The 19,174-nt window shown below is 37.4% G+C and overlaps 1 protein-coding gene across 1 annotated transcript in view; it reads right to left on the bottom strand.

The window, feature by feature from the left end:
• LOC134508446 (atrial natriuretic peptide receptor 2-like) overlaps nucleotides 1–18,750 on the bottom strand; it is a 37,155-nt gene extending 18,405 nt beyond the window's left edge. The window contains exons 1-11 of the mRNA XM_063320105.1: nucleotides 18,642–18,750; nucleotides 17,568–17,664; nucleotides 14,732–14,864; nucleotides 11,824–11,947; nucleotides 9,836–9,940; nucleotides 9,169–9,271; nucleotides 7,491–7,636; nucleotides 4,860–4,932; nucleotides 2,453–2,600; nucleotides 913–999; nucleotides 502–645 (exon numbers count right to left, since the gene is read on the bottom strand). Of these exons, the coding sequence (XP_063176175.1) occupies nucleotides 502–645; nucleotides 913–999; nucleotides 2,453–2,600; nucleotides 4,860–4,932; nucleotides 7,491–7,636; nucleotides 9,169–9,271; nucleotides 9,836–9,940; nucleotides 11,824–11,947; nucleotides 14,732–14,864; nucleotides 17,568–17,664; nucleotides 18,642–18,707 (1,226 nt within the window). The 5' untranslated portion in view covers nucleotides 18,708–18,750. The remainder of the gene's footprint in view (nucleotides 1–501; nucleotides 646–912; nucleotides 1,000–2,452; nucleotides 2,601–4,859; nucleotides 4,933–7,490; nucleotides 7,637–9,168; nucleotides 9,272–9,835; nucleotides 9,941–11,823; nucleotides 11,948–14,731; nucleotides 14,865–17,567; nucleotides 17,665–18,641) is intronic.
• Between the last annotated feature and the right edge of the window lie 424 nt (nucleotides 18,751–19,174).

Genomic DNA, 19,174 nt, shown 5'->3' with positions numbered 1-19,174 from the left:
TTGTAATCTTTCTCTTTGCTGAAGGCAAACATAAGGCAGAAATAGAAGGAGTGCGCCAAGAAGATTATTCCCAAAAAACCAATGTCATTGCCTTTGTGGAAGTTTTATTGACAATGTGAAGTCATTTTCTATAGCTGTAAATATAATAAAGCGTTTGTAGGTATGCTAATCATTTCACCAATGTGTCTTCACAAACATATGCAGTGATTTTTAATTAAATGGGTATGCCCTAGATATTTGGGAACAAAATGAAGCCACATGGGATAAAAGGTTTAAAACCAGTTTTGTAATATAACTAGAGATGGGCTGAAAAGTCGTTGGCTTAGCATGAACAGTGCTAAACATATGATTGCTTAAAAATCCAGCTTTTTTTCTTCTTCATTCTCTCCATATCACAGTGCAGGCCTGTCTATCCAAGGACTTTATCTAAAATTAACATCTTGACCTAAACAGCACATAGCATATTTTGTATCATTTAGCTTTTCAAAAGTTTTTTTCTACCTGAAGCCCCAGTTCAAAGGAATGTCTTCATTGAGCAAAACATCACTCAGGCTGCCTTTGGGGCAGTACTCTGTCACAATGGCAACATTTGGGACTTCTATACAACCTCCAATGAATTTGCAGAGGTTGGGATGATCGAGTTCCCTGTGAAAATGGACAGAAATCACAACATACCAGTAAATTTCACGGATGGTCCTCCTGGTTTTTGTAGAGTAACGGGAAAATCAAGTGGCTTGTCTCACAATGTAGAGAGAAAATTAAAGCAGGTCTAGGGAGATTTTGATCAGGTGTCAAAGCAAAGTTTGAAAGAAAGAGGAATGTGAATTTACAGTCAAATTTGGACAGATTTTAACCACTGAAGAACCAGTGTAAAAATGGAACAACATATACTTCTCAGGTTTCACTTCTTACCTCACTTGCTTTACTTCTTTACGTATGGATTTGGACAGTGTGAAGGCCTTCTTCATAATTTTCTTTATGGCCACTGTTCTACCATCGCTGAAACAGAATGAAGTGCTGTTTACAGAGTTTTAGACCAACTTCATAAGCCAGACAGGCTACAAATTGGACTGCATATTTTTTCTAGAGTGGGCAGCTTCATATCTCTAGACATGAAATACAGAATTTAAGCATGTCCATCTGTGGGTGTAAATCTGAATCTGAGTACATGACAGGTGACAGGACCCTGTTTCTGTCATAAGGGAAGCATTAGTGACTACATTCAAACATCCTTGATGTGTGGATGACATTTGGAACGTAAGAGTGCCAGAGTCAGTTGAGGCAGATGGATGATGGAATAGCAGCAAAGAAAATGTCAGAGCTAGTGAAACATACACAGCAGCATTGCTGCTATCCACTGCTTCTGTCTACTGTTTTGGAGATCCGGCACTGGTATTTAACATCCTTTTGTTCTCAAGATGAAGCATTCTCAGCAATGAAGCAGATGAGTTTGATAGACAGCAAAGGAAGAATAAGGGAACATTGGAAGAAAAAAGGAATCCAGTGGAGATACACGCAGGAATTTAAGTGATACCCACCATATAAATACAGAGTACAGGGTCTGTGGTGTAGCAGGTGTAGGTGCATTGCCAATGAGACTGAACGCCCCATTCTTACATCTTTCACCCTTGATCAATGTGTTTGACCTTGATTCATCTGAGGAAAATGATGATCATGAAAATGTCATTATTCAGAAAGAAGCAGCAAAAATGCTCACTGTAAAAGATCTATGCTGGACATGGTGTCTTATCAATAAAGTGGCTGTGAACAGTGATCTATGCTGAAAAGGAGGCTGCTCCCCAGCCAATGATCCTAATTAAGCTCCTCAGTCTTGCAAAGCACAGATCCTGCCCTGTGTATTCAAATGGTAGGTATTACTTCCCTCTTTGCAAATGTTCCACCCCTAATTATATTATTTTCATGAGAAAAATTATTTATTTTTGGATAGCTGGGTACGGCTATACTCTTTGCCGTTTTATATATATATATATATATAACGTGATCCAGAGGTGAAATGGTCTGTATCTTCAGTCATGTCAGCTGGTTTAAGGACAAGATTTCTAATGTGCTACTGTATAGGATGCTGCTCTTTAGTGAAAAGAACCTAACTGTGCCCTGCCTGCATTTTAGAAAAAGGCTGCATAAAAGCCTTGGTTCCAAATCTATTTGAACTGTAAGGGCCATTCATTAATAGATGCAGCCACATCCTTTTAACAAGTCCCCAAGAGAAAAGGAGAAAAGATAACCAAACAGAAGCCTGGCATATAACATATTCCAGGGCCAGTATGTGGTACAGAATATCAGATGATGATATTAACTTACTGGATTTGGTCTAACAAGAGAAATGCAAGCTTTTGCACTACCTATCAACAGTAAAGCCGCAGGCATCAGAACACAAGCTGAAACTATAGTATAGTAGGTACTGCAGTAAATGAGTAATATACTGACTTACTATCTCCCCGTCTGGGTGAAGTACTGTTTCCTGGACATGTTAGCAGCTGCTGTGCAGGAGCTCAGAGCAGTGATACAGCTGGCATTGGAGTCACTGGGTACTGGGGCAGCGCTCATCATGCTTCCTGTTGCTGTCCGTACTATGCAGTCTAAATGGGATGTGGGATGAGAAAAGGCACCTGAAGATGCATATTATTGCAAAGGTAGAGACTCCAGAGTCAGACAAATACAGGGAATTCTCCAAATCTTTGCATCTCACTGGTCTTACTAACTGTTAAGACAGAAAGCCATCACTTGGAATGTGACTGCTGCATATAAAGTAAAGAAGTTCCAGAGGTGATTCATTGCCAGAGATCTTTCCTGCTAATCCTCAGGATTTAATGCAAGTTTAATTTCTCTGCTCTTGGGATGATTAGCCCTTGCTGCTATTTAGATGCTGAGGACAGAACCCAGGGAAGCAGAGCAAGCCCTGTGCCATATTTTAACAAGTCTATTCGGAGCTCCTAGAAGACTGTAAAGTACAGGGATGTGGGAAGTGATTCTGACAACAGAGGAAAGTCAGAGAAGAGCAACGATACAGTCAGATGGAAAAAAAATAAATCAGTGATCTCAACGTATGCTTTTAAATCTCTGTTGACCAGATCAAGGTAACAAAATGGATTTCAAAATAAATTAAATTAATTACATATCATTTCATCATCTCCAATTAAAGCCGAGATTTAGCCAATTAGTCTCAATATTGCTGAAACCTCTCAACTTTCCCTCGTATCAGTATCCAATAAAGTGTTGCTGAGGAAGTTCAGCATCTCACCTTGCATCAGGACTGCCATGTTCCCACACCATAGTATTATCCATATGCAGTTCAAAATTGTGTTGACATTTGGAGTCTTTCTATAGCATTTCACCCAGAAATATATTAGAGATCCCTGAGAAAGCTTTGAGAATAGGAGTGTGTGTGTGTGTGGTGCAATGCACCGAAATAAAAGGAGTTATATTGAAAAAATAAGGCTAATTTTTCATGGTACAGGCTGCATACCCTGGGCACAGCACTGATGATGTGATTCCATTTAGATAACTGCACATTTCAGGCTACTATGGGGTATCTCTGGACAGCTCTGTCCAGAGGAGACACACTGTCTGTTTCCAAATCTCATATTATCAGTCCTCATTACTCTTAAGTTATTAATTATCACTCCTAGGTGTTAAACAGTATTGTTGCTTCATGGGCTTCTCACCAAGAAAACTGTGTTTTTCATCTTGGATTTTCCAAATTATTTTCTCATGTGTTATTTTTTGATCATGCTTCCAATCTCCCTCAGTCTCTTTCTATTTTTCTCCTCCCGTGTGATGTTCATGACCTCTTCTAATTCACTATCAGCTGAAAGCTTCCTTATGTTCCTTTTTGCTATATTGAAAAACAGTTTTCCTTGAGTGTTCCATTTCTGTTTTCACAAATCTGGATTGAAATTCAGTTTGGTTTATGTACTCAAATTAATTTCTAAGCCCACATCTATTCTTTGTAGCATCACATGAGGATATCATATCAAAACTACACAGAAATTAATGTTCAAGTCCGAGGCTGAAAGTATCTCTACTTTGTATTAACACAAGAATGCTTGACAGTTCTACTAGCAACACAATGACAAAACACAGATAAAGCAGACATCTTTCTAGCCATTCCTCACAGAGACAGAAAGTGAGAGTGTACATCAGCACAGACCTATCAACTTCAGCAGATTTCTACAGATTCACTCTTTCTGAGAGTTTATGATTTTTTTTCCTTCTGAATGCTAAAACAATGAACAGCGAAGTAAATAATCTATACCTATTTTAAGTGCAGCATAGTAAAACATATAATAACATCTGATTTTATTGTTAACATGTTTAATTAGAGCCAATTAAATCATATTTTATATCCAGAAGGTAAAATGAAAAAAACTCTGCCCACAATGAATTACTTTTTGCAGTAAGCCTGTGACAGATAGCATACACTGAGAGAAATTACGATCTCATTATATCCCTCATTATATTTGTGCAAATCCAGGGCAACTTAGTGAGACCGATTGTACAGAATGATATATCCACTGAAGCAACTGTAATTTATTTTTTCCAACTTCAGAGGTTATCTGTTTATTTTGGAATGGGCCTGTCTTTTTTAATTGACAAATCACCATTAAAAACAACAAAAAGGAAACTATTTTAAATAACTTTGACATCTAAAGTTTCAATAAACAAAAATATCAGGGATCAGCTCATAGATGTTACAGGGATGAAACTTCTGATATGTCTTTCACAAATTGATTCACTTTTTTTAAGACCCTTGAAACATGAAGATGTATTTTGATTGAAATTATTTCTCAAAATTATTAAGTAAACTAATCCTAGTATCAAAATGACAAGTTACTAACCTTGTTTGATGCAGGTGAAGTCTATAATCCAGCTTTCATCCCAAAACATCTTTTGTTTCTGATATTGAAACCACTACAAAACCAAATCAAATTCATTGCTGATTGTAGCCTTACTGACTTTGAAGGAATTAAACCACAGATTATTTTTTTCAAATATGAAAGCTTGTAAATATCCAAACAAAATCTGATGTTTAAGCATCCAACATATATCTTATGATTAACAATAGAACCAAGAGTATTAATAACAAGCTTAGATGATAAATACCTTCAAAAATGTACATTCTGTATTCTAGAATCTAATTACCTGTCACATTTTGCATTGGCTACAAACTCTCCATTATGGTCAATAGTTCTTATGCACTACATTTACATCTCAGCCTGGACATCAGATGAGTGATTTACATCACCTCATGTCATGGAAACGTATGTAAATGCATGACAAGAACACACTACATCCCAGCCCCAAGATAAAGAGCAGTACATTTTATAACCTGTAATAGAATTAGCGCCCAATCCACAAATAAGGCCATATTACATCAAATACTCTGGCATAAATAATATTAGGTAGGGATTCTGTGGCTACTTTGTAAAGAAGGTTTAGGTCTAATAGCTGATTTTCTGTTGGGCTGACGTGCAAAACTTACATAGAAAGTGTAAATACATGCTTTCAAAATAGGAGCAGATTAAATTATACAGCTGTTATATCTCCAGTCAATGCCAAAATGTCAAACCAAAGCAGGATTTTACCCTCATTATACCGTTTTCTGTAGTGTGGATTTTAATATTAGGAATTAGGCATTTATTGAAACAGGTAACAAAGGCCCAGATAATACACAAGGAACATGGTGCGGAAATTGTGTCAATATTTTGGTAGAAATTTATGACAAGTAGAGAGCTAACTGAATCAAAATTAAGTCATCACATTTATTTCAAAAGATTTCTGAGAAAAGACACGCAAAATTTATCTTGCAAAGGTATGACTGAACAAAGATTTATTAACTAGAAGTGACCACTAGGCTTGCTACAGACACCAATATCAAAGGAATCCTCTCCTCTGCTTGAATGATTAAAGAAGGCACTAGATTCCCAGATGGTTCTTTTTACATGATATTAATTAATGAATTGGATTACAGGATTTTTTTGTATCTTGTTTACTTATCATCTAAATCAAAAAGACGCCACTGCAGAAGTTAGCAAGAATAAGGATAAAGAAATGCAAGAAGAAAAAAATAAACCTAAAAACCTATAGAAAGATAGCAGAAATAATTGGTAAATTTTGCTACAAGACATTTACATAAACCTATGCAAGGCCAAGAAACTCAATTGCTCTTTCTAAAATGCCAATTGTTTAAAACTGTCTGAACTTCTCATCTGTCCAATTACACGTTTCTATCAGATCATATGGTTTTACAGGACAGTCACTATAAACACATTGACACAACTGCTCTGTGGATTATAAATGCTCAAATAGTTTTCAACAGCGCTTCCCCTCCTGACTCACAAAGCCACACAGAGAGGCACAGAATAGAGAAAAAAACTAATTGTGATTCAGGCCCGCTGTAGTACCTTACTTGGTGGGCAACCATTCATCTCCTACCCAGTGCATCTTAGCACACTTGTCTACCTCAGATGCTCACTGCAACTGCAGTACAAGACGGAAAGAGGGGGAATCCCTGAGGAAAGAGGAGGCTATCAATTTACAGGATTTATAGGCCAAACCCCAAATACATGATCTGTTACCTACACAGTCAATATAATGATTCTACAACTGCCATATTCACCTGCTAAATTCTTATTATAAAATTCAGAATTTTTTTTTCTCAAGATGCAGACACATGAGGAATGTAGGTGCTCTTTCCCAGAAGCACTGTGAAGCAATAAACTGTAATTGCATGCTGTCTCATCTTTATAAAGTTATTTTCATTCAAGGTATCCAAAACTACTTCTATATTCATACACTCCTCTCTCCTTATTGCCTTTTTGTTTTTCCTTCATGAGTCTGTTATAATAATTGATAACTATTATGCAAAAGTAGTTACTTTGAGCTGAACTAAGCTCGTTCAGTTACACTAAGAAAGTGAGTGTATAAAAAAGCAAAAAACACAGAAAAAGAAGAAGATCCTCTTCTCATTATTTCTTTTGAGAATACCCCAAGTTGAATGTTTTCCACTATAAATTGTATTTGGACTCTGAGATTTAATGGTCTCTGGTGGAGCTAATCCCTTTATGAATTCACCTAATTTGTTTTTTAATTAATTTATATTTCTGACCTCCATAGGGTTTCAAGCAGTTAATTTCATAACAGAGTTTTATTCTGAGTGAAAAGTACTCTTATTGTACTGGCACATCCTAGTTCCCATGTTGTGAAATACCTCTTCATCCTTCACCATCGATCTCTCTGTTCCATTCCTCTTCACCCCCCTCTTACAGGACAAAAATTTCTAGCCCAATGAACCTTCCCTCATAAAGGAGCACAAAAGGTTGTTCCTCTTCCTTCTGCCTTCTTCCATAGCACACAGGTTCTGGAAGCAGAAGAAAATCTACCCCACTACTAAGAGAGAGCTCCACTCTAACTAACCAAATCATGGAAGTAAGAGAAAGAAAATAGACAAGGAGAGAAAGTATACTTACCATGACTGTCAAAATGAAGCCAGTGCAGACTATACATATTGGTAAGGCAATTGCTATCCTAGCATCAGCAGACAGTGGGCATTCCCCACAATCTGCCGGACAGATAGAGCAGCCTTCTTCTTCCTCACAAAGGCCATCTCCACAGACTGAATATAAAATGAAACACATATCAGAATATTTTAAGGCAGTTTCATCCACCATGGTTCCGTAGCCGGGAAACCTCAGAGTACCAGAGAGAATATATTATGAAGAATACAGAGATGGCAGATGAAAGAATAATCTGAATTTTTAAAGTGATACAGAATAACTTTGGTCAGATCAAATTGTTAATGACATCAGAGCCTTTGACATGTTTTGTGCATAAATCAATTCATCACTACTCCATTTCTCATTGTCCATCTGTTTTTTTCCAAGACTTAAAATTCCTCAAGGTAGGCATTGTCTTTTGTATTCTTTGTGCTTCATCCAGCCCTTGAGATCCCCAGAAGCTGGTCACCCTTCCTTAGCAACAGTAGAAGACACTGGGTACTGCAGAATGAAACCTCGCAAACCATACTTCAAGGATTTCTTTTTCTCCAAGGTCTTATGAAAATTACCAGCAGTATCAGATGTGATTTAAAACAAAAGCCCTAAAGGACAAAACTCCTTCTCCCATGTGCTGAATGGTGTTTCAATTTTACCTCTGTGACTAAAATACTATCATGCTGTACTTCAGCCTTCTGAGACAAGCGGAAGGTATTATTCTGTTACTATGTAACATATTTTTTTTAAAAAAAAAGCCTCCATAAAACAAAATCCACCACTCAGTATTAATTCTGCCTCAGTCCATTTCATTCCAGTATAATACCAGGATAATCGCAGAAGTCACTTTCTGCCTCAGGGGTAGAGCTGCATTTTTAAAATTTCTTTTCTGATAAATTGTAAGTTTCCTAGAAAACTCAGGTATAGCTGTCTTGAAATGAATAGCAAATTCTATAGCTAAATACTTCCATCCACATTGGAGTTGCTTTGGTCTTTTTTTTTTCCCTCATAACATTGGGAAATAATCCTCAAACTTCCAGACTAGTATCTAACAAGTGTACTGTGATAATGTTGTAATTTACCCAATATTTTTTTTTCAGGTTGTGTGCTTAAGTAAAGTCTACTTTTTAAATTTTACATTGCTAAGAGAATTGTTATGATTTTTTCTGCTTCCCTGCATACAGCTATACTAAAGTGAACAAAAGACTGATGCATTTGGGAGCAACTGAATTTTAATGTGAACAAAGGAAGCAAGATGGGTTTCTACCTTTCCAACGTGCTTATTGCTAGTCTGCTCCTCTTCAGATGAAGAGTGTCCAGATCCTCACAACACACTAGCTGGAACAATATTTTCACATCCCTATCAACTGCAGATAAGCCTTGAAGTACCTAACGCTGTTGGTTACGGTATTTGACTTTAGCAGTTTGACAGAGTGGCATCCTACTGTTCTAGATTCATACACAGCCTGAAGCTCAAACACTTTTTCAGATGTTCAGTGTTACATAAAGAAGAATTTTAGGAAGACTTTTTTTTTTTTTTCAACAGTAAGGGGAAGGTATGAGTCCCTTTTGCTCTTGGTATCCATGGATGAATGATAAAAGCATTGAGTTTCGCAATCAATAAGCAATTCCCTCACATCTTCTTTTTTTATCATACCTACTGCAGGAAGGACTGTGGTTTTTGCTTCTAGAGCAACTTGCATTCTCCCAACTCTGATGTGCGCAATGAGAGAAGTCACACCCACATGAACTAAAACAACCTGCCAAACGAATGAACAAAGCAGCAAGCATTAAAACTTCACTTACATACAGCAGGCTATCATAACAACAATTGTCCAGTTGTGGTGTCTTGTGAAAGAACACATGCATTTTTTTCAGAATCAGGAAGGACAAGTGTCTTTCACTGGGGAGACATACAGAAGATAGACAACTCTTGTGTGAAGTTAGGTCTGATTTCCCTCCTGCTGTGTGTTCTTCCACCAAGCAGGCCTATGCATTCTGCCATGAGCCTCCCTGTTAGTTACGTTAGGTAGAAGCCCTCTAATGACCATATTAACCCACAACACAGTCCAATGAGTAGCACAATATATTGTTAGTGTAGGCCTTAAATGGACAGATGAGGCTGTTTTCTTCCCTCCCATACCCATTACTTCTACTAACTGCCTAAGGAGTAGCAGTGTGAAAAGCTGTTACTTCCAAGTCAAGTCATTTGGGAATTGAGATTACTCATATGCATCACTTACAGGCATAACACTGAGAAACAAACTAGATGGGGAACATGTACAAGCTTTGAAAAGAGGAAACCAGGTAAAAATATCCCTTACCTTGGCAGTCCAGTTTCTCTGGCTCATTTTGCCAGCTGTAGACAAAGTGTGAGTAAATATCTGGCCATCATCTGGGATCCATGGACCACATATTCCTCCTCTACCCTTTATCAGACATATTGGTTATGTCAGTAAACCACAACACAGTGAAAATCCTAACTCCTCCTCTTTTAGTTTCTTAAAATTACTTGTATTCTCTAACAGAAAATAAAGTTATATTTTATAACAAAATCAATTAAAATACCAAAGCACAAGCAACACTGTTCTATGTAACATAAAAGACAAAATACGAGAAGCAATTGTCTTATACTGAGCCAAAATGTGGTCCTAAATTTTAATGCCAGTAATTCCATGAAGATAATACACTTTTTTCAGGATTTGCTGGATTAGAACCAGAAACAGAATCATATCCCACTTTAATATGTACTCAAGGGGGTTTATTGCAGTTTCACTTTTGATATAGCAACTGTTTGTTTTTTCCTTAATCAGGAAGGAAGGCATCTCTTCTGTGCCTGTCTGCAGAGCATTTCTCAGTAAAGCTGTTAAGATGTAAATTTCCCAGCAATTGCAACCATAGAGGACTGTTTTGGCCATTAGGAGATCTTGCATTTTTTTTTTGATTGTTTGAAAGGATTAAGTCTGTCTCCTAACTCCAGGTAGTTCCTCAGGCACTTCTTTTGATGCACTGTTAAGACATAGACTAAATTAAAAAAAATAGAGTTCATGTTAACCAAGATAAAATATTTTAAAAGCCATGACACTGAAACAAAACAAAACAAAACACAATAAAACCTCCTCCTGATTAATGGAAAATGCTTGCATTGAAGAGTGTGTGTTCAATCCTATGCAATGATACTCATGGCCTTCTTGCTGTATGACAGCCAACCTCTTTAGACTTCTTCTAAGTAGGAACTGAAATATTTACAGTATTACTAGGAAGCCAGATTATGCACATTGGCTACATGCTTTCACCTTTTTCACACCTTAATTCCAAGCAGAACTAATTGTGAAAATAAGAAATAATGGAGAGGTCACCACAGTGGTGATGTTGAAGTTCATTACTACGGTTCTAGAAAAGCATTTTGATGTGATGGTTCCAGCAAGGATTCCTCTTTTAAGCCAAAGTCCTGGTATCAGCTAAGGCCCCCAGGGAGTCATTAGTAAGACAGGTCCTTAAACAGAGACTGCCAAGAAGTAAACTAGAGCTCTTGTGGAGACATAAAGCCTTCACACAGAAGGGTACATGAAATAATAGCCACAGGATGTGTAGAGTAGGTTTCCTATTACACCATCTTTGATCATGCAGAATGTGTCAGACTGCCCGAAGGGAGATCAACTACAAAGACTGGGCAACTGCATGAAGGTTATTATTCAGGGTAAAGTTTACCTTACAGATAGAAAAAGAAAAAAAAAAACCTAACCAAAACCTCCCAAAAATATGTCCCAAAGTGTATTGTTAGAGTGAGAACTTAAAAAACTAATTCAAAGAGGAACAGACTCTTAAAATAAGTGAAGCAGATAAGTTAAGAATGCATCCTGCTTACACTGCATGAACAAATTTTGTTATCTTGTATTTGGATTCATTTTTTTTTTGCTCTGATCTAATACAGAAAAATCATTCCATCTCAGGACATCTCAGGAAAATTCGCCCTGCTTGCTTTAGAACGAAATAATCTTGTTTTTCTTTCCCTATTGACTGTAGAGACATCTGAGTCAAGTAATCTCAAAGAGATAAAACTGGCCCTGCTAAACATGATGAGAGATTCTGAATACTGCCTTGTCCAAAAATCCAGCCATTTGCTTTGCAGCCTCAGCATCCAGTATAAAAAATTCTAAAACTGACAGACACCCCCACAGTGGTTTTAGTGAACTATAGATTTGGTCTAATTGTAATCACAGAGAGATTTCACAAACCTGAACATGGTTATTACAATGATGTCTCATTCAGTAGCAAGAACAGAGCACATGATGCTCACTGTTACACTAACCATGAAGGCCAAAGGACAGGAGTGAATGTTGGCATGGTAGACACAGCAGTTCTCCCCATTTGCATTTTTCCAGCTGGCAGGGCACTCATGCTCCTCACAGAATTCCTTTGCAGCAGTAGCATTGCTGGAAGAGAAACCTTTATATTCATTCCTCATTCCCCAAAATTGCAACTAGCAGATGAAAGCTTGTTCTCTATCCTGCATGGAAAAAATAGCTGCAAAAACATATGTAGTGAAATAAATACTGTTACACTATTTCTTTCTCTTTTGTTTTGCTTCTAGAGCCATGAAGACTGCTGTAAACCAGACCATTGTCTACTGCCAGTAGGTACCAGCCTCCACCTCTCTCCCCGGACTGACTTTATGACCAGATGGGATACTTGTCACCACTACACCTGACACAGAAGAAGATACCATTACTCTACTTCTGCTATCAGAAATATCTGTGCCTGGCTACTTTCATTCTCAGTGTTTTCAATTATATACCTTCATCTATGCATGTGATTCATACATATCATTCAGCTACAGGCTTTGCCCCACAACCCAAACAACCAAGGAAGATAACAATATTGGGCAATAATATCAGATACAATTCCCCAAATCAAAAATATAGAGCAAAAAGCGGACGTTATGAACAGACTGTTCTGCAAAACAAGGTGGACCTTTTGAAAGTTCGTCCCTGAAAGATGAATGTAGTTACCTGGAAATGTGTGATGCACCTCTTTTTCCCACTGTTTCCTCAGTTACACTTTTAGTTGGTTATAACCCTAATAAGCAGATTCGGCTTAAAAATAAAATCATTTTCCTCAAACACGGCTTAGAATCATAGAATTGTTGAGGTTGGAAGGGACCTTTAAGATCATCGAGTCCAACCTTTAGCCTACCCTGACAAGAGCCACTTCTAAACCATGTCCCTAAGTGCCCCAGCTACCCTTTTTTTAAACACCTCCAGGGATGGTGAATCCACCACCTCCCTGGGCAGCCTATTCCAATGTTTAATAACCCTTTCAGTGAAAAAATGTTTCCTAATATCTAATCTAAACCTCCCCTGACGTAACTTGAACCCGTTTCCCCTCGTCCTATCACTTGTCACCAGGGAGAAGAGGTCAGCCCCCATCTCTCTACAGCCTCCTTTCAGGTAGTTGTAGAGGGTGATAAGGTCTCCCCTCAGCCTCCTCTTCTCCAGGCTAAACAACCCCAGCTCCCTCAGTCGTTACTCAATAGTTATAGCCAGACTTAGTTGTAGGGTTTAGTTTAAATATTATGCACTTGTGATGGATCTCTGTATTCAAAGCAATGCCACAACACCAGTATTTCATTTTCAGTTTGTTTTTAATGATTGAAAAACTAGCCAGCAATGAGTAGATTTTAGACAAAAGACTGTACTATAAGAAATAAACACATAGTGGATCAGGTTGACATAGATTGTATTCATGGCCAGAATTACAAAGGTATGGACATACTTGAAACCTAAGATAAGTAAATTTGTCAATCCCCAAGACTTCTAAACAGATAAAATATTAAAATCTATTGGCCTTTGAGCCCAATCTTGGAGTTAAAAAAAAATACTTAAGCAAGTTGGTGCCTAATTCCATTACATGTTTATCTTTATGGCTGCTTTGTAAAATTTATCCTGTATTCTGTACTTTTCATTTAATAGCTTCATCGTGGCTTCACCCAATTATGCTGATGCCCGTGCGCTAACCTGCCAGCATCAGCTGTATTTGGGTCAGCCACTGGGAGCTTAAGAGCCAACCAGAGAGTCTTTTAGTTCAAATGAGGTGCAAGTTTAATCCTTTTGAAAAACTGCAGCATAGATCTATCTCTTTCTAAATATTTGCCACCTGTCTCTATATGCAAAATATGTATATTTACACAGAGTAGAATTTTCCAAATTCCTTACTGAGTTAAGAGACTGGGTCTCCCCGGAAAGACTAGAAAAACAGATTCATTTCCAAGAAGTGAAAAAAACTGCTTTATGATTAAGTTCTTGGAACTATTACTAGCTGTAAATTTCAGAAAATGTGATAAACAAATGTTACAAAACTGTGAAACCATAACACACAGATGATCAAAATATAATATCAACTTTTTGCTACTGCAAATGGATTATAAGTCATCTTTCAATATGAAAAAATCCTCTCTGGATAACAGCTTTTACAGTCTGAACTTTGCAATGTGAAAACTCAGAGTGGAAGGGAAAAATGTGGGTTTTTCCATAAACATCGCTTACACCAACGAAGTACAGCACAAAAAGTGTGGAAACACAGCTGCAGCCTCTGTCCCAGACATTGCTGTATATGGATGTAGAACTGTTATGTACAGACAAAAGTGCAAAATTAGGGTGTATTAGCCTTTTAGTGATACATAAACATTCTGTATTTAACCTCTGTTGCCTGCAGATACCAATACAGTCTCTGAGCTGATATATAAGCTTTTGGACTTATTTCAATCCCATAGAAATCAAATGTTCATAATATAATTCAGTGGATTCAGGGTTGGGCCAGCCTCTTTTTCATATCCATGCTACATGCTTCAAACACACTTACGATTAAAATGAGTATAGGACACAGCTAGTCGGGGACTCGTGCTTAAACTTCATTTGTAAATTCCTTGTGCAGAGAAGGCAAGAAGTGATGTTCTGAGTTGCAATGCGACAGTAATGCAGATACAGAATGACATGCCTTATCCTTGACCACATGGGCAAGCAAGCCATGATGGCTGCTCTGAGAGCAAAGCCATTGCGGAGGGGAAAATACTAGGGCAAACAGAGCTATAAGAGACATCAGGAGACACAAGGAATTAGCAAGGAGCCCCAGAGTATATGTTCCAGTTATGTTACTGAAAACGTACACACAGAATCCCCACACACTCATTACCATGAAATCATTTTTATAGGAGGTAATACCTGTGAGAAAGGATTCCATTTTGCACTGCGTATTGATAAAAGCCATCTGAAGCAAAGACCGCATAGGTCACATTGAAGAATTCCCCACTCACAGCCTTTTCTGGAGGCCTTTGTACCCATGCCATCTCCAGGCCTAGAAACAAGACAATCATGGGTCAACATATATGCTATACTTTTCTACTTTACAGATGCATAAAAATGTAAAACTTTCTCTATAGTGATTTTCATCTATTGTTCCTATTGCTTTTTATGAGCTCAAACCAGTCATCCATTTTAGTGGCTGTATAGGCATACACAAATGCCCATTAATTGAACAATTCTGACACACTTAGAAAAGATCAAGCCATCAGAGAAATATGAAAAAAAATCTGGTCATCTTATCTAAACTAAACTCCCAGTATAATGCAGTGCTGCTTGTCCTGATGTATTTGCTTTCCTCTTTGATCACGCAATATACATTGCTCTTCATTCTTGGCTTTCACTGAGGTGCACCTGATTATGGAAGAACAGACAACTCTAGCACACATCAAATTCAGTTAAAACCCTTACCCTCATGAGACATACATTATATATAAAAATAATGATATATATTTAAGAAAGCATTCTCATTTTATAAATGAAAATAAAGATTCTCATTTTGTAAATCTAGAACAGAGGACAGTGGAAGGAACGCTACTCAGACATGTGTTATTTTCCATTTCCACACTCTTACTGGGAAAGATAATTTATCCCAGTCATCTCTTTTGTATCTAGAACACCTTGTTACCTGCTCTGAGCTTGGGAATGAAGTGCTGTAAGAGGTAGGAGAAGTTTTTAATCCATATTCTCAAATAACACTTTCAGAATCTTCCCACTCCATTCACCTACATTTCTCCATATTTTTGGGTGAAGGTTTTAATTCGCACCACATCGAATTATTTACATCATCCAAGTGTGTAGCTCCCAGTTTGTAAGGAAATTTTAAATTCCTTCTGCAGAGGATGGGTAAACCTGCCTTTCAAGAGGTTCTCATTTTTTTTTGTTGTTGTTCAATTAAAATCTCTTATATTACTCTGGAGTTGTTTTTACAAGTGTCCTCTTCAATTGCACTGTTAGTGAAGCTGCTGGTTTTTTCCCTAAACATAATTCCCTTTCAAATACAAAGAAGCAAATTTAAAATAACCTCTTGCTTTCACATCTCCCTTGAAAAGTAAACACTCATTATAAATGCTAACACTATGAGAGAAACTACAACACAAAGATTTACAAAGAAAGGTAGTGTGATTTGCACTAAAAGGTAAGAGAGAGCTGAGCTTCAGAGCATATGAGAGAATGAAGGCAAAAGGTCAGAATGAATTTCAGTTAAATTACTTTCTACTTGCTTCTAAAGGTCTCACTCACAAAGATAAACGAAACTCTTCTTTCAATGATAGATACTCCCACATCTAAATGCTTTGAAGATCTTGTATTAAATCCACAGCAATGAGGCTACAGTATATGCCTATTGCTTTGCTCTTAGCAACGCCCAGAGGATGGCAAGGAAGAACTACAAATAAAGGCAGGATAGAGCTTGGAGTTTATTCTAAAACTGTTTGTAAAGGGTATATATTAACTATGCAACCTATACATACTAGTTTCCTTCGTACTCAGTTCACGCTTTGATTATTAGTAAGAAGAACTCCAAACAAGTCATCTGTTTTGATGAATAGTTGTTTTAAAGCAATCGTAAATTCATACAGGGATAAAAGTCTTAGTTGACAATAATCTAGATAGTCTTTGAATTTCACTGTTCCGACAGAACTCTTTGGAAAATGCTTAACTGTAATACTGAGTTCAGAGTGTGACCCAGCAGTATACTTTCTGGAGTGTTTCATCAATATTAGTTTCCCAGGCGTTCTTGTTTTTTTATAAAAAAACTTACTGAAACACAGTGTCTCTGGTCTTATCTTTTACAACATGAACAGAAGTGTTCCTTTACAGCAGTTATTTATCAGTTATAGAGTCACAAAATCACAGAATAATTGAAATTGGAAGGCACCTCTGGAAATCTTTTGGTCCAATCCTGTGTTGCTCAAGGCAAGGTCAAGCAGGTTGCTCTAGATTTTGTCTAGTTCGGTTTTGAAAATCTCCATGGATGGAGAAGCCACAACCCTTCCGGGCAACCTGTTCTACTGTTTGATCACCCTTACAGTATAAAAGATTTTTCTTGTATTTAAATTAAATTTCTCATATTTCAGTTACTCTTTAATTATTTTTCAATCTCAATCAATTTCCAACATAAAAAAATTATTCTATTTTTTATTATCTTAACATGTAAATTCATTTGCAAAACTGACTGGAATAAGTGGTTAAAGATCTCAGATTTTTTGTAAGTACTCATGGAACACGTTTTGAGCAAGGTGGAAAAGCATGACATGTAGAATCGCTGATTTTGCTTACCGGATGGAGGGCTTAAACACAGTCAACTTTTGAACTGATACTACAAAATTTCAGCAATGACTCAACAGAATTTGCTGCAATGCAGAGCTGTCTGCCTGTTTTGTTTGGATTAAGTTGCATTTGGTTTTCTAATGAGAAATAAAATGTTTTCAGTTTCTTTCTGGGGGAAGGGATTCAGCTGTTGCTATTACTTTTTCTTTTAGAACCAATGACTATTGGACAAATAATTCCTCTGAAGTATCTTTTTGTTATTTTCTTTCACTTCTCTAGAAAGAGAGTTGTCACTGATTCAGATGCTTTCCATCATGCATAAGATTCGTCATGAGTTAGGTATTATTCTGAGTACTTCCATTTTGGGTTTTCAACCATTCCCCAAGCAAGAAATTATCTTTCTTTAGCAAGTTGAGGACTCACTCACCTCCACAGTCCAGCATGTTATACTCATCTGGTTTTTCCAGGGGCCAACAGTCATAGTCTTTGTTATCTAAATCATGCCACCCCTCCACTAATATCACCTGCCAGAAAAAAAGCATATGAATAGACTCCGAAAAAGAGACGGAACACGGGAGTTCCATCTCCAAAGTTTATATTTCTTCTAAAGAAAGCAAACCAAATGCAGACACATAGCCTGGCATATTTCGCTCTTTTCACCTCCTAGAGCAAAAAACGTTAGCTTTCTAGGGGTATGCAAACACGATCAGTATATTGTTGTGATCTGTCCAGAAATTAACCATGAAACAATGAGGGGACAACTAATCCTTCTCTTGCAGAAGGTTTTCTCTAGAAAGAGCGGGTGGTTCTAAGATCATACACAAAGGGACATTGGATTCAAAGAGAGTTTTTGCTTTTGAAATGTCCCCCCCGCTCCAAACTACTCAATTTCTGTTAATCTTTTACACCTAAACTCTTTGAATGAGTCATTTTTTGTTATACATTTAATAACACAATACAACTGTTCATTATAGACACATTAAAATAGATATTACTAAGATTGCATAAGCCTATTACATGTAGAATACAGCATAGTAATAACATGCAGATTGAGTTGCAAGCAGAATATACACTATAGTTGTATATATATTATACATTGTAATAGATATATTAATCATGTAATAAAATAAGCACTGTAGGGTATATATAAACAGAACAGAATATGTTATGATAATGCACCCTGATCTTATTACACTTTTAGCAAAAGATAATAGTTTGTATTCATATAATCTGCTATTATTTTTCTATATATTATTGGAAGATAATAATCTACTGGTTTATACAATTACTTATCACAATATTCATGGAATAAGACAGAATTATATAACTGATTTTTCCATTATATCCTTCCTTTACTCTTGTTTTCCACATCCCTAAAATAACATTCAACAATTGCCAGGTATAAATAGCTGTCTCACTGCAATAAGCCATATACAGTTCTTTCCGTATGCACAGACCACAGGAATAAATTCTGGCAAGCGGATCTATGTAGTTTACCTACCAATGAACTGAGAAGGCTTCGGAGCCCTAAGGCTGATGTTTTGTCAGCTCTCATGCTCACTACCATGCACCCAGCTCACCAAGTGTCAGGGCTGCTTCTGATGTTGCTATTGCTACTGAATTTGATGCCCTTGCCTAAGAAGGGGGGTTGCTAGGCAAACTGATCCTGGCATCTCCAGCTGCTGCAGCTGTTCTGCCTCCTCCTTCCCTCATCTCCCCTACGCTGCTGCTTCTTGGTGCAGGGTAGAAACACCCCTCTGCATGTCTGCTGAACCTCTCTGAAAAACCACCACTGATGTTAGGGGCAGCCCCACTCTCAGACCAATGCATTTTGTGTCCCTGTCAGCTCTAAACTGGAAAAGCAATGGGAGGATTATATTTCACCACCTTGTCCAATTTGGGCAGTATATGGCCCTTAGGCAGATGAATCAATGTGGTGGAAATAAACATGGAGACATAGCTGGGCCTGGGGGAGGAGGTGTATAAAGTCACAGAATCACAGGATGGTAGGGGTTGGAAGGGACCTCTGGAGAT

The sequence above is a fragment of the Chroicocephalus ridibundus genome, chromosome Z (genome assembly GCF_963924245.1).
Source record: "Chroicocephalus ridibundus chromosome Z, bChrRid1.1, whole genome shotgun sequence".
In the NCBI taxonomy this organism is placed as follows: domain Eukaryota; kingdom Metazoa; phylum Chordata; class Aves; order Charadriiformes; family Laridae; genus Chroicocephalus; species Chroicocephalus ridibundus.
This window is presented reverse-complemented; position numbering and strand designations above follow the sequence as displayed.